Source organism: Pyrus communis, chromosome 9 (assembly GCF_041283825.1).
Source record: "Pyrus communis isolate YQ-2024b chromosome 9, ASM4128382v1, whole genome shotgun sequence".
Lineage (NCBI taxonomy): Eukaryota > Viridiplantae > Streptophyta > Magnoliopsida > Rosales > Rosaceae > Pyrus > Pyrus communis.
The window spans coordinates 24,336,857-24,350,944 of record NC_142573.1 but is presented as its reverse complement, the minus strand read 5'-3'; the positions used below and the strand labels follow the sequence as shown (position 1 = coordinate 24,350,944).

Sequence of the window (14,088 nt, the reverse complement as noted above, 5' to 3'; positions counted from 1 at the left end):
ATTTTAGGGATGTAACACGTTCATCGGCATGCCATGCATGAGTTAATTCAACTTTAAGTTCATGCAATCGAGAAACATATTCCTGGCTCGTGATGACCTTGCCGCACTTTTCTGCAACTACAAAGAGAAGAGACCGCAAGACATTTAAACCTTGCCCGACAAGGTGAAATGTTGCCCAACTCTCTTTGTATCATCTTTCAATTAATAGATCTGGTGCTATAATGTATTCCTCAGCATATATTCAAGTCATTTCCAGTCTTTTAATGATTCAAAGCTCCATTAGTTCTCAGATTTGGTTCCCTTAGTGGTTTTATTGTCATAAGAGGATTAAAAGTGAACTAAACTAATAACTTAATCAGATCTGGACAACCACCCTCTAAACATACAAGATAAATAAAAGTCCTTGATCTCAAGGCATAGAAAAGAACTTAATGTAGACTTAACCCATCTACGACAATACTTTGATAACAAAAAGTCAGAATAACTTGGGGTGTAAATAATTGACTTAAACACACTTGTTATACATCTGCCACATTAAGATGGCAATGGCACGCCTTAGCACTCAATTAGTTTTGAATGTGAGCTTCAAGGTCTACACTTAAGGCCCCACAAAGGCACCCTTCAGAACTAACTGTGTCCTCGTCTTGCAGCATCCCGACAAACAGAAGCCTGACAACCAACCAAAGTGCCAACTCATCGGGGAGCTGTGTGCTCAAGCCAGGAACGCCCACCAACGAGATTTCCTGCCCGAACATAGTTTTGGCATGCCCGGTGGGATACAAATCTTGTATGCCAAGAAGATGAAGGAAATAACAAACCTTCACGTGTAGAGCAAAACAGAAACCACCCTAGTATACACCAAGATCTAGCATGGTAAATCTCCTCGAAGACTTGCAAGGACCAGTCTTAACTGAAAGTCTGACTCCTTATAAGAAATCAAAAGGGAAGGTCACAAAGAAGACTTGCAGGCTACCATGATAGCTGTCACAAAAAGCATGGAGAAAAACTCTCTAGAGACAACAGAGGAAGTGAGTAGACTCTATTCCTTAACAGGGAATCTACAAACAACGCTAGATCTGGAGTCCCTTACCCCGGAAAATAATTGTACTAAAGGGATGATGAGAGAAGCCAACTTTGTGAAGGAACCGGTTATTCCTCTATTTCCTTTACTTGAGGAAAAGAGGAATAAAGGAAAGAGCAAAGAAATGTTTGGAACTAGTCAGCTAGTATTGGAAGAAATTCTGGAAGCAGAGTTACCCGACCCCTTGTTTTCACTAAACAGTAAGGGGTAGAGTGGACAAGAAATAACGAAATACGGGATACCCCAGTTCATTAGGGAATCCAGCAGGAAAGAAGAACCTACCAAGACGGATAAGCCTTCTCTTACAGGCCACCGTCAATGGCCATTAAAGGATCAAGACCAAGTGGAAGAAGCCCGAGGCAAGCAAGGAGATTAACTCGAGCAACAATCGTAGCCCAAGGTGGGAACCACTTCATCATACCTTGCCTAATAATACAGTTAATCAGCAACTCAGAGATGAGTTGGCTGAGTTAAGAAGGATGGTGGATAGGCTCGCCCGTTGTTTAGGGTCACGTATCAAAAACCCTACCCGGAGTTCATTTATGTGCAGAATCCATTTCTTCTTAACTTTAAGATGCCCGTGTTCCCAACGTTCAGTGGAAAAGATAACAATGTGTCCTCTAGGGATCACATCTTCAAGTTTTCCACCCATCGTGTGGCGTTTGAAGACAACTCCAACTACAAATTAAGATTGTTTGGAAACTCTTTAGTAGGCTTACCATCTTAGTGGTACTCTCTGTTACCCCCTAATTCTATTGCTAATTGGGGGCAAATGGAGATGACCTTCCACGAGTAGTTTTACAGGATGGAGCCAGAGATGACCATCAATGATCTGGTGGAGGTAAAACAATACAAGCATGAGTCTACTGAAGACTTCATTATAAGGTTTAAGAGGATAAAGATGAGATGCCAGTTTCCCATCAACCATGTCCAGCTTATAGCTATTACTTAGAAGGCCTTGAGACTACCCTTAAGGAAAAAGTTTTATGACGTGCAGTTTAATGAGCTTCAAGAGTTGGTGATTGTGGCCACTAAGTATGAGAAGTTGTTGATTGAGGAGCAACAACTAAAGTACTCCTTTAAAACACCACCTTTCTACAAAAATAAAGTTGTCATTCACTAAGTGGAGTTTAAGGGAGAGCCAGAAGAAAACGATGGTCATGGAAGAGAAGGAATAGACATGTGTACAGCAGAGATGCCCATTCCATTTAAACCTTTGATAATAAAAGGATTGGTTCAGCCAATCAAGGATCAGAAGGTAGTAATGAACGATAGTGGATTTGTCCCCATGAAGCCCCTAAAATACTAGAGTTATTCCTTTCACTTGACCAAAGCTACAAAAATCTATGAGGAATTGGTGCGGGCAAGAGTGATCGTGCCCAACAGCACCAAAAAGCTACCCGAGGAATTAAGAGGGAAAAAGTATTGTAAGCTGCACTACACCTTCAACCACTCCATCAAGAACTGTGTCCAGTTTAGAGACTGGATACAAGACCTCGTTATTAAAGGAAAGTTACTATTAGAGAAACCTCAGGCCAACATGATGATTGACACAGATCCTTTCCTAGAAGCTCCAATAAACATGGTTAGCTTAACATGGGCCAAGAAAGAGAGAGGGAAATCCACTTGGGAAGTGGAAGCAAAATGAAAGATCCATAGAGGAAACTCTCAACATGCCCGAGAAATCCAAAGCTGCCATAAAAGAGAGACTTCTACTATTAAAGGTGCAGAAAGTGGAGTTCAAATAGAAGAATATGTCATTTCATAAAAAGATTACAAAAATCTTAATCTAACAACTTTACATCTTCGGCAATAGCAACTATTCTAGACAAGTAAGTTTGTATGATGGTGAAAATAGGGCCTGGTTATTCTAAATACATGTTAACGTTCATCAGTTGGCTCTTGGAATCTTCAAACTCTTGAGAAATCTTTTCCATCTCTTCTACTTTTTGGGAGAGGTGGTTGGTGAGGGTCACTTTCTCATCTTTAAGTAAAGACAACTACTCTTCCAAGCGCTGGATTTCAGAGTCAACCACCCCCAATCCTTTATTCCATTGTTGACTTTTCTTCCACCAAATGCCAAAGTATGGCTATGATATTCATATGTTTTTCCTGAAAACACTTCACTCTATTAGACGCTCGCTCTGCCTTCTGATGTTAATCCCTCAATGCCCGCAAGTTCTCAAAGAAACCAAAAAAAGACTTGTACTGAGCCTAAGACAACAACTGAGTTTGGTAGAGGTCAATAAGGGCCTTCTCTGCATCATGGAGAATCTTAAGGTTGAAAGAAGCTGTGAAGTCCCTTTTCGTCCAATCCTTGAAGATTTGACAAGCATTTTCAAAAGAAGGAGACTCAGAAGATGTTGCAGGTGACTACAACTTAGTTTTGATTTGCCCGAACTTCTTCACCAAGTCGAGCAAGGATGATGCTAATGAAGCAGAATGAGCACTTCTCCCATCTTCAACCGTAACAGTGAGGGCAGCCTTAGCTAGAGGAGTGGGAGGGATTGAAGGAACATGAGCATGAATGGAAGTAGCTGTTGCAGAAGTCTTGGCTTGCTTACTCACAAGCTTAGGGATGAAGACTCCCGTGATACCAGAAACCGAAAGAGGATCTCTCTTGTTCACTATGCGTGGTGGAGATTTGCCCGAACCTTTTCCAGAACCCTGTTGCAACCAGGATAGATGTGTTAAAAGAAAGTTTACAAGTCAAAATAGGACGAAGAAAATATACCTGAGTTAAGCCTGAAGCTTTGGAAGGAGGTAAAGGGGGAGTTACTTCCTCCAATAGCTGGGCTAGATTATCGGTGCTCGCTAGGGGAGATAAAGCAGTGCTCGAACCTTTAACAGAGACCTACAAAGAGCAAAAGTGGGGATATAAGTCAGTAATTAACTCATGAAAAAGAAAACCAGAAGGTCTGAGTAATGATGTACCTGAGGTTGAGAAGTAGGCACTTCAAAGACTTTGGGTTTATTAGTAGGAGCTTCCTAAGAAGCCTGTAGATTAGTTACCTCTGAAATCACGGGAATCTCAGGGACTATAGGCTCCCTAAAAGTGGAAACTGGTGTGTGATGGAATTCATGTGCTCAAGAAGGCTGGAAATGATAAAAGATGATGAGTACAAAGAGGGAGGATTCTTGGTTTAAAAGTGTTAAAAGTAGACATTTACCGAGTCACTGTCATCCTTCACATAATGCGTCATCTTCCCAGTTGAATGATCAAAATGAGAAATGGGAGTCACCTCCAAGGGAATAGATTTTCCTCTAGTGGGAGGAGTTTGCTTTGATTAGGATAAGGGAGAAGAAGCCTCGGGCGGTGAGATCTTTTCTGCTCAAATCTTCTATTACAGACAGTCAGGCAGAGAGTTAATAAAATAAAAAAATAAAAAATAAAAAAAAATAAAAAAAGAAAAAAAAAATTGAAGAAATAACATGCTATACCTCTTAACTCTTTAAGGGTAGCATCTTGATGTTCTTTGGCCCTTCGCTGTATTTTCACGCCCAATGGCTCATCCCTTGAAACAAAAGCAGGTTTTTTGATGCCGGTGGTCCTAAAATGCAAGAAAAATTAAATTGATAACTCTCAGACGTAAAATACAAACGGAAGGTTGAGGCAAGGAACATTTACTAGAGGCTTTCTGTTTTTGCCTGCTCGCTACAGGAACAACAATAGTAGAGGGATTTGAAGCAGAGGCATCTTTTAAGGACTTGGAAGTTTGAGCTCTTGTACTCTTCCTGGTTGAGATTGCCCGCTTGAGTTTAGGCTGTTTTTCAGGCTCAAAATCAGAATTTTCTACCACAACTATCTGTGCCCATTTAGGTGCTCGAATATTTACTTCAGGCTCTCCTTCAGCCTCCAAGTCTCTAAATAGCTTAGAGGTATCCCTACCTTCTCCAACCTCTCGCCTTTTAGCCTCAGCTGCAACTTCCTGAAGGATCAATGCGTCAGCGGATTCTTCCTCTGACCCAACGTCTGCCGTTTCAGTAATCCCTTAGGCTGCGAATGTTAAAGAAAAGAAAAGAATAAAGTGTTAAAGAAGAACATACTCACAAGCTTTTCATAGAATATGGATTGAAAGAATAAAAAGTACCTATCAGAAAAAGATGGTTCTTTTGAGAAATCATTTCCTTCCAATTCTTGAGCTCGCCCGAGCTAGGATAAGATCTAAGAGAAAGTTGGTTGAAAAGCCGGTCATGAGCTTCCCGTAGATCTCCTCCATACTTCTTGATCCACTTAGCCTCCCACCAAGTAGGGAAAGTCGAAGTGCATTCGAAATTAAGGGCCAATGGCTTTCGGGCAACCTTGCCCATAACCTTCAGGCTACGTCGGGCAGCTTGGAAAATGACTTCTTTAGGAGAATGAAGGCGATATGAAGTGCCACAATGAACGGAGTCAAAGAATGGGATTAGGATGGCCTGCCTAAAACCTAATTACCAACTGCATAAGTTAGGATGATAAACCTCCAGCCCACGTTCATAACGATCATTGCAAACTCCCCAGGCTAAGTCCCGTGGTTGAATACAGTTGACAAATTTCTCTTTGCAAAAGGGATTAGCATCTTGTCCAAAGGCATCTTGAAAGGGATCCATTCAACCTTCACTCCCTTGGATTTGTTGGGGAAGGCATGCTTGTTGAGCAAGTACAGGAGGAAGTACATCTGCTCTTGATCTAAGTTAGCATTAGAAGAACCTGCATCAAAGTTGTTCTTCACAAAAAAGGATAAAACCCTTGAAAGATGTCTCATAACTCTTGAAAGTGGCAAAGTTATATTCTAACTGAACAAGGGAAGCCAAAGTGCCCAAACTTGTGTCTGAACTCTCAACAATCGAACGAGAAGGGGGAGCCCATTCATGAGTCACATCCATATTTCTATTGATGGTCTTAGCCCGAAGACTTGCGCCATATCCAGGATAGTCAAAGACATGAAGCCCATCCTGAAGTTAAAAGTGTTGGTGCCTGAGTTCCAGAAAATGAAAGCAGTGCTTAATAATTCGGGCTTAGCGACCACTTTAGAGCATTATCAGTTTATAGATACCATTGTTCATCCATTTTCTTTTAAAGATAGGCTCGAGCTCGTTTATCCACTTAACCCAGGCTTCATCGTTCATTAGAAGAAATCTGTGGCGGTGGTTTGACCACTTGCATGAAGAAATACCTGACTCAACCAGGAATGGGTTTGGAGTGAACCAATTGGCCTTGGGCATGTTGGCCTCTACTGAGATTGGGACGTGAGAAATCCATGCGGGTCCCAATAAGTGTACCCCACCTTCTTCAAAGAAAAGTTCAGAATGCAGGCCGGCCCGAGGACTATGAAGGGCATTGAGCAAATGGCGCAGGGTGGCAATACCTTCACCATATTCATAAAAAGATCGGATTTAAGTAGCTTTTGGGGCCATTGGTTAGACTTGGAAGGAAATGAAAAGATTTAAAGATAGAGATAGGAAGCGGAAACAAGAAAGGTTTTTGAGAACTCTGGGAATTCTGGGAAGTTCTGAGGATTTGGGGGTTTAAAATTGCTTAAGGTATTAAGAAAATTATATAATGAGCGGTTAATTAAGGACAGAGATCGTGGGTTAGTGTAAAAGACTCTGATAAGCACTAATTACATTAAATGGCAAGCATACTGAGTGCAGCTGCGCAGCGGCTGTTCAATCATTATTAGCGCCTCGGTTTGCAAGCTTAACAACGATTGAAGGGGGCACTATTTGGGTTAATATTTAACTTTGGACTTCAAGGGACGAAAGCCCAAAAGAGCTCAATAAAGAAGGTTTTGCCCGAGGCCCAGAGTCAAGCCCAGATCATCCATCTTGAGACATATGACGACCCCCCATAAATGCAAAGGCTAGGTGCTTACAATAGAAGTGACAACCGATGGAATCCACCTACTCTCGGCTTAAAAGCACTTTCTGAATGGCAGAACATGTAAAAAGGTTGATGACTCACTACCCTTCAGTTACTTTCGGGCAAGAGGAGAAACAACATAGTCGGGTTAATTCACCTATAAAAGGAGGAAAAGGGCCCAGAGACAAGGACACTCAACCAATCAAACAAACAAACATACAACTTGCCTCTCATTTAAGCAAATACCCACAAAGTTGTGCTTTGCCCATATTCTGTACCCTTTTAGCCTTAGACTCCCCTTACAAATACATCTTTTGTCTAGTGTAAAAGCTCTGCTACCTTTTCTAAATGTTGTAGTATCGATTCTCTTGTGTAAACTTGTTCACCATTCATCCTGATTTAGTACTCAACCTCCTATAACTACAAAGAGAAGAGACCACAAGATGTTTAAACCTTGCATGACAAGGTGAAATCTTGCTTAACTCTCTTTGTATCGTCTTTCAATTAATAGATCTGGTGCTATAATGTATTCCCCAGCATATATTCAAGTGATGTCCAATCTCTTAATGATTCAAAGCTCCATCAGTTCTCAGATATGGTTCCCTTAATGGTTTTATTGTCATAAGAGGATTAAAAGTGAACTAAATTGATGACTTAATCAGATCTGGACATCCACTCTCTAAGCATACAAGATAAATAAAAGTCCTTGATCTCAAGGTATAGAAAAGAACTTACTATAGACTTAACCCATTTATGACAATCCTTTGATAACAAGAAGTCAGAATAACTTGGGGTGCAAGTAATCGACTTAAACACACTTGTTCTACATCTACCATATTGAGATGGCAATGGCACACCTTCGCATTCAGTTAGTTTTGATTGTAAGCCTCAAGGCCTATACCTAAGGCCCCACAAAGGCACATTTTAGAATTAATTGTGCCCTCATCTTGCAGCATCACGACAAGCAGAAGCCCAACAACCAACCAAAGTGCCAACTCCTCGGGGAGCTGTGTGCTCGAGCTAGGAACGCCCACCAGCGAGATTTCCTGCCCGAACAGCAAGTATACATTTTAACAAATGGCTTATTTTAATTGGGAAAATTTAAAAAAACCGCCTATTTTTAATAATTGCCTCGCCAAAATTTTAACAATGGCACGACGCAAGTGCACATTTTGACGTCGCACAAAATGTTTTTGTGCAATGACCACATTGTGGTGTCGTGCAAGGTATTTGTTTTTTTTTAAAAAAAATTACTATAAAGTTTACTAAAAAATTAACTTTACTCTCTTCAAATTCAATTTTTTTTACATAAAACCCATAATAATATATTTTTTCTAACAAAAACCCGACTCGAACTACAATAATAAATTTAAAAATACTTAATAAATATGCATACCATTCAATTTCTTAAGTGTTACACGTACAAAATAAATAAATTTAAAGCTACTTAATAAATATATATATACCATTGAACTTGATTGGATACGAATTGTACGAAACTAGTTTAAACGATCCAACCGTCAAACTTATTTGCATATATTTCGAGATAGCATACACCGAAAATCACAAAAAAAAAAACATTCAGAGATCAAGTAACGAGACAAAACTTTTCCACGATTATAAACGAAAAATCCTGAGTTAACGGTTATTTTAACTCCGATTTTGATGATTTTTACAACTACCCTTCTTGACCCTATATGCATACAATGAATGAACTTGATCTTCAATTTAAAATATTTACACTAGTGGATACCACAAAATCTTATGTTATACTTAATGAAAGTATAAATAAACTCTTAAGTGTTAGTGAATCTATTGTTTTTATGGGATACGCATTCTACGAAACTAATTTCAGCGATCGAACTGTCAAACTTGTTTGTATATGCTTCAAGATCAGATATGCCAAAAATCGCAAAAAACAAACATTCAAAGATCAAGTAACAGGACAAAACTTTTCGACAGTTATAAACGAAAAATCATGATTTAATAGTTATTTTAACTCCGATTTTAATTATTTTTTACATCAACACTACTTGACTCTATATGAATGCAATGAATGAACTTGATCTTCAATTTAAAATATTTACACTAGTGGATAACACAAAATCTTATGTTAATGAATTTATTGTTTAGATGGGATACACATTCTATGAAACTAATTTCAACAATCCAACCGTCAAACTTGTTTGTATATGCTTCGAGATCGCATACACCAAAAATCGCAACAAACAAACATTCAAAGATCAAGTAACGGGACAAAACTTTTCGACGGTTATAAACAAAAAATCACGATTTAACGGTTATTTTAACACCAATTTTGATAATTTTTTACAGCTACACTCCTTGACCTTATATGAATACAATGAATGAACTCGATCTTCAATTTAAAATATTTACAAATTCTTAAGTGTTAGTGAATCTATTGTTTTGATGGGATACACATTCTATGAAACTCGTTTCAACGATCCAACCATCAAACATGTTTGTATATAATTCGAGATCACATACGCCAAAAATCGCATAAAACAAATATTCAAAAATCAAGTAACATGACAAAACTTTTCGACGATTATAAAGGAAAAATCTCAATTTACCGGTTATTTTAACTCCAATTTTGATGATTTTTTACAACTACACACTCCTTGATCCTATATGAATACAATGAACTAATTAGATCATCAATTTAAAATATTTACACAAGTGGACCACAAAAAACCTTTGCACGACGTAGTTTGTTCGTCGTGCAAACATCCTTTGTGTGACGCATTGGTTGGTGCATCCCACAATAGTCTTTGCGTAACGCATTGGTTGCTACATCACGCAAAGTATGTTTGCGCAACGACCAAATTGTGACATCGCGCAAGTTATATTAAAAAAAAAACAATTATTATAAAATTTACTGAAAATGTGACTTTACTCCTTTCAAATGTACTTGTATTTTGGCTAGATATTGGTTTAAAAAAAATCTTATTGAAAGATGTTTTGGTTGTCTTCAAGTTTACAAAGGATTGAGATTGAAAATGAATCATGAATTACTTACTTGTATTAAAATTGGAAGACGATATTGATTTTCTACAAGCATTTAATAGGAGAAGCGTAGCCATCGTTTATCTACATAAATATGGCATATGCTCACAAAAATCAACCCACTCATTATTGAACTAAAACCTATTGTCTTAGCATTGAGAATTTAATAGCGAGGATAAGATTAGCTTTGAAGATCATGGCTTTTGTAGGTTTTCTATATAATTCTTAATTACTTGCAATGCATTGGATTTATCCTGAGTTCAACTGTATAGCACAAATCAAGGAAATTTTAAGGGGAAACCAACATTTCTTACAATTTCTTTGTAAATATATAAGTTAACCCCACTAAAGTATTCAAATGCTAATTCCAAATGAAGCCCAAACAAGTCTTCAACAATATCTACAATCTCACTCCCTTTCATAGGAAAAATTAATAAAGATTACTTCAAAATTCAATCTCACAAAACTCCATCATTACCAAAAAAAGGGCATATTAAGTAGGCAAAGGTACATCCCATATGCAATATGAAGAAAATACCTTCAAATTCGTTCTTCAATGATATTTGTATACAAAAATCCTGTACAAAACAAATTTAGTAGTTTTAGTTTAAATTCTCAATTCAAAGCTACATATACAAAATCAAACCGCTTACCAGATAGGAATAGATTGAGAAAGGGAGATGATTGGAGAAGTGTTTTAAGAGAGATGGGGGAAGGAGGTAGTTGCTGCAACTGGTTTGCAGTTTCTTTCTCCCAAATTGATGAAGTGATGGAAAAAAAATTCGTTGACTTTGCGCGACGAAGACTGGCGTCGTCCAAAGCTGTTTTGCGCAACGCCAGTGTTCGTCGCATAAAACATCTTTGCGCGACGGAGGTGCACCTACCTTGCACAATGTTGGGAAAACAAGGGTAAACATTCTTGGTTTGGCGCCAAACTCTTGTGCGACGCACAACAGGCATCGCGCAATGTTCCGTTGCGCAAAGGCCGTTTGCACGACTCCTCCTGTTTAGCGTCATGCAAACATACTTTGCGCGACGAAATTTGCTCCGTCGTGCAAGTTGTCATCACGCAAGCATGTTTTTGTACTAGTGCATTTTTGTGAGTGCTTTTTACAAAACGAATATATAGTAAATGAAATGTTTTGTGGAGCATTTTCGATTCAGTTATTAGGTCCAGGTTGAACTTCAATCTTATGCATATATAAACCCTTTTTTAGAGCAATGGAGGATATATATTTCATTCAACAGTCAGCACCAATACAGAACAAAATAGAGTCTGGGCAGGTCGTATGAACTAAAATTTGCTTATGCATGCTTTAATCCAAGAAAATTGACTCGAGGAAAAAATATTGTGAATGAATATCTTAAATTTGTGTGTATACCATCATATTTGTTGAATTTTCTCTCTTATCAATTGTTAAAAAGTTACTCCCGCAAAAAAATGTTTTGGCTCCATCCTTGCTCTTAGTTTAAGTTTTTGTGTTTCTTACAAATATATTTTCTTGAGTTGGCAGCGTTGTATTGGCGAGGAGTAACAAAAATCAAAAGTATAGATATTTAAAAGATAAAGAGAGGAGTCACATTCTTCTAGGCCCCATAGTCCAAGAAAATTATGACCATTTACCGTTCGATGTTAATTCATCAGTAGGTGATTGTGGAGACATAATTTAACCACATCCAATAGGAGAATGACATGTGAACTATATACTCGCTATGATGTTTTTACACTTGACGTCGTGAACAGACCACAAATCACTCCAAAGAACGTGGCACTTGTCTGCCCTCAACAAGGGACCGTGGCACCTTCCTGCCATGTGAGTATTAGGCCTTTGGGCCATCAACGTATCAAAGTTGATTCGAGCTCATGATATCTTGCCACCGGTCCAAACTCGACCCAATAATGACAGGAAGCGGGCACTTGGGAGTCTCCCCTTGGGTGTCCAGCGCGCATGTGTTCTTACTAACAGAGACGTTCAAAACTACTAGCTGCCAGGACTGGGGAGACTAGTCTGCTCCATAGTATGGCTTGCAACCTCCTTGCCTAGTTGGTTATTATGGTTATGTCTATGAATAGCCAAGTCAAACAAAAAAAAAAAAAAAAAAAAAAAAAAAAAAAAAAAGCCGATCATCGCCACTTAATACCCTTAACTCTCTCAAGATTATAGTTTCTCTCAAACTATCTTTCTAACTACTTAAGCATCATAGGTCTCTTGACGAACACCCTCCCTTTTCCTTGGTGTTCATCAATTAGGCTACCAGTGTTTGTTATTTTGCAGGTTTGATTTCATTAGTTTAGCCTTGTACAAAATTTGAATTGTCACAATGTAATTGTTTGTCTTTGAGGAGAAATTTTTCGTTGTTACCCGAACACAGATGATACACCACATGTTTTTATACAAGTGGTGAGAAATTTTATTTTTTAAATTATTAACTTTTTAACACACATATCCTATCATTTATATAGTGACATGTGGTGTACCACTCCGTGTTCCGATCACACTGAAAAAACTCTCGTGATTGACCTTCAGTTTCTCTTCTACTTGCTTGTATTTATAAGGCTTGTAAACGGATGAAGATTCTCTTTGGATTCTCTTTGCTTGTATTACATTTCGACTAGACCTTCTTGTTTTACCTTTTTGATTCTCTTTGGATTCCGTGTTAACTGGATATATTGTTTCTGTCGGGAATATGGGGTACGAAGCACCAGCTTTTCCCAGATTCCATTCCATTGTAGTATGTTATGCAACAGTTTATACTAATTTTTATTATTGTGATCTTGCAGTCGTGTTGATATTTGTCCCTTTTTGGCTAACAAACATTGGAATTCCTTGTATGGATGACTGAGAGACAGAGAACATAGTGAAATCCTTGGTCTCTGCATTATTGGTTTTAGTCATTAGCTGGTTAACCAAACGAAAGAAATGAGTGTATAAATTTATGGCTTATTTTCTTTTCAATTGTTTTCATCTGCACTGATTAATGCATTGAAATATTTTGATTTGACCTTTTTGCGTCAATGGATGCAGTCTAAATGTCATCCATCTAGAGGAAAAACAAAACAGAGAAAGGGAGATGCGGAACCAGATTATCTTTAAGCGGGCCTTCTATGAGAAATGGAAACTCAATTGTGAAACTAACAAAGCTCACAACAGAGCAAAGGAGAAGGTAGTAATTCTAAAACCCATCATCTTCTACCTCTTCCGTAATCCTGATTCTCTCACCCTCCCTCCCTCTCCCTTGCTCACTTGTACATGCATCTACGATCACCATCAGTGCTTCATAACTAAGTCGTGAATTTGAATTTCTGTGCGGCTGTACCTGGCCAACCAAGAGAAGTTCCACAAAGAAGCTGACAAACATTTCTGGAAAGCAATAGCTGAGCTGATTCCTCGCGAGGTTCCTAATATTGAGAAGAAGAGAGGGAAGAAAGATCCTGACAAGAAGCCCTCAATCGTTGTCATCCAGGGCCCAAAACCTGGTAAACCGACTGATCTTTCAAGGATGCGACAGATTTCCCTGAAGCTGAAACCGAACCCTCCACCACGCATGATGCCGCCACCAGCTGCCAAAGATGTCAAGGATGCAAAGGGAGGAAAAGATGGAAAGGATACAAAGGATGTAAAAGATGCAAAGGATGCCAAGGAAGGAGGAAAGGACGCAAAGGAAGCAGAGGAAGGAAAGGATGCGAAGAATGGAAAAACTAATTCACCAACCGCAGCTGGAGCTGCAGGTGCAAGCACACCTGTTTCACCTGCCAAAGACGTTGCTGCCAATGGTACTCCCGACTTATCAAAACCAGAGGCTCCTGCTCAACCAGAGGGTGAGCAACATTCGGAAACCAGGCCAGATCCTACCAAGTAGTGACCCTTCATATTTTTTTATTCTTTACATTATATTTGAGTCTGCTGCTTAGAAACTTCCTATGAAGAATAAACACAATCATTTGTTGATGATCCAGAGTCTGCAGCATGGAATGTAGAGATTTTCTTCCTAACTTGCTCGAGGGTTTTCTAGTCCTAGTTTGTAAGCAAAACCACCTCTATTGAATTCAGTGTTTTCACATTTATATTTTAGCCTTTTGAAATTACACATGCTCTTTTGTTTACACACAATTCAGGGAGTAAGAACCAATTGTGTC

The 14,088-nt window shown here is 38.8% G+C and overlaps 1 protein-coding gene across 1 annotated transcript; it reads left to right on the top strand.

Moving 5' to 3' along the window:
- Positions 1–13,267: 13,267 nt before the first annotated feature.
- On the top strand, positions 13,268–13,884 carry LOC148694447 (uncharacterized). Its single transcript, XM_088699664.1, has one exon. It carries the CDS (start codon positions 13,452–13,454, stop codon positions 13,809–13,811), a length of 360 nt encoding a protein of 119 aa, XP_088555790.1. The 5' UTR covers positions 13,268–13,451; the 3' UTR covers positions 13,812–13,884.
- Positions 13,885–14,088: the final 204 nt, after the last annotated feature.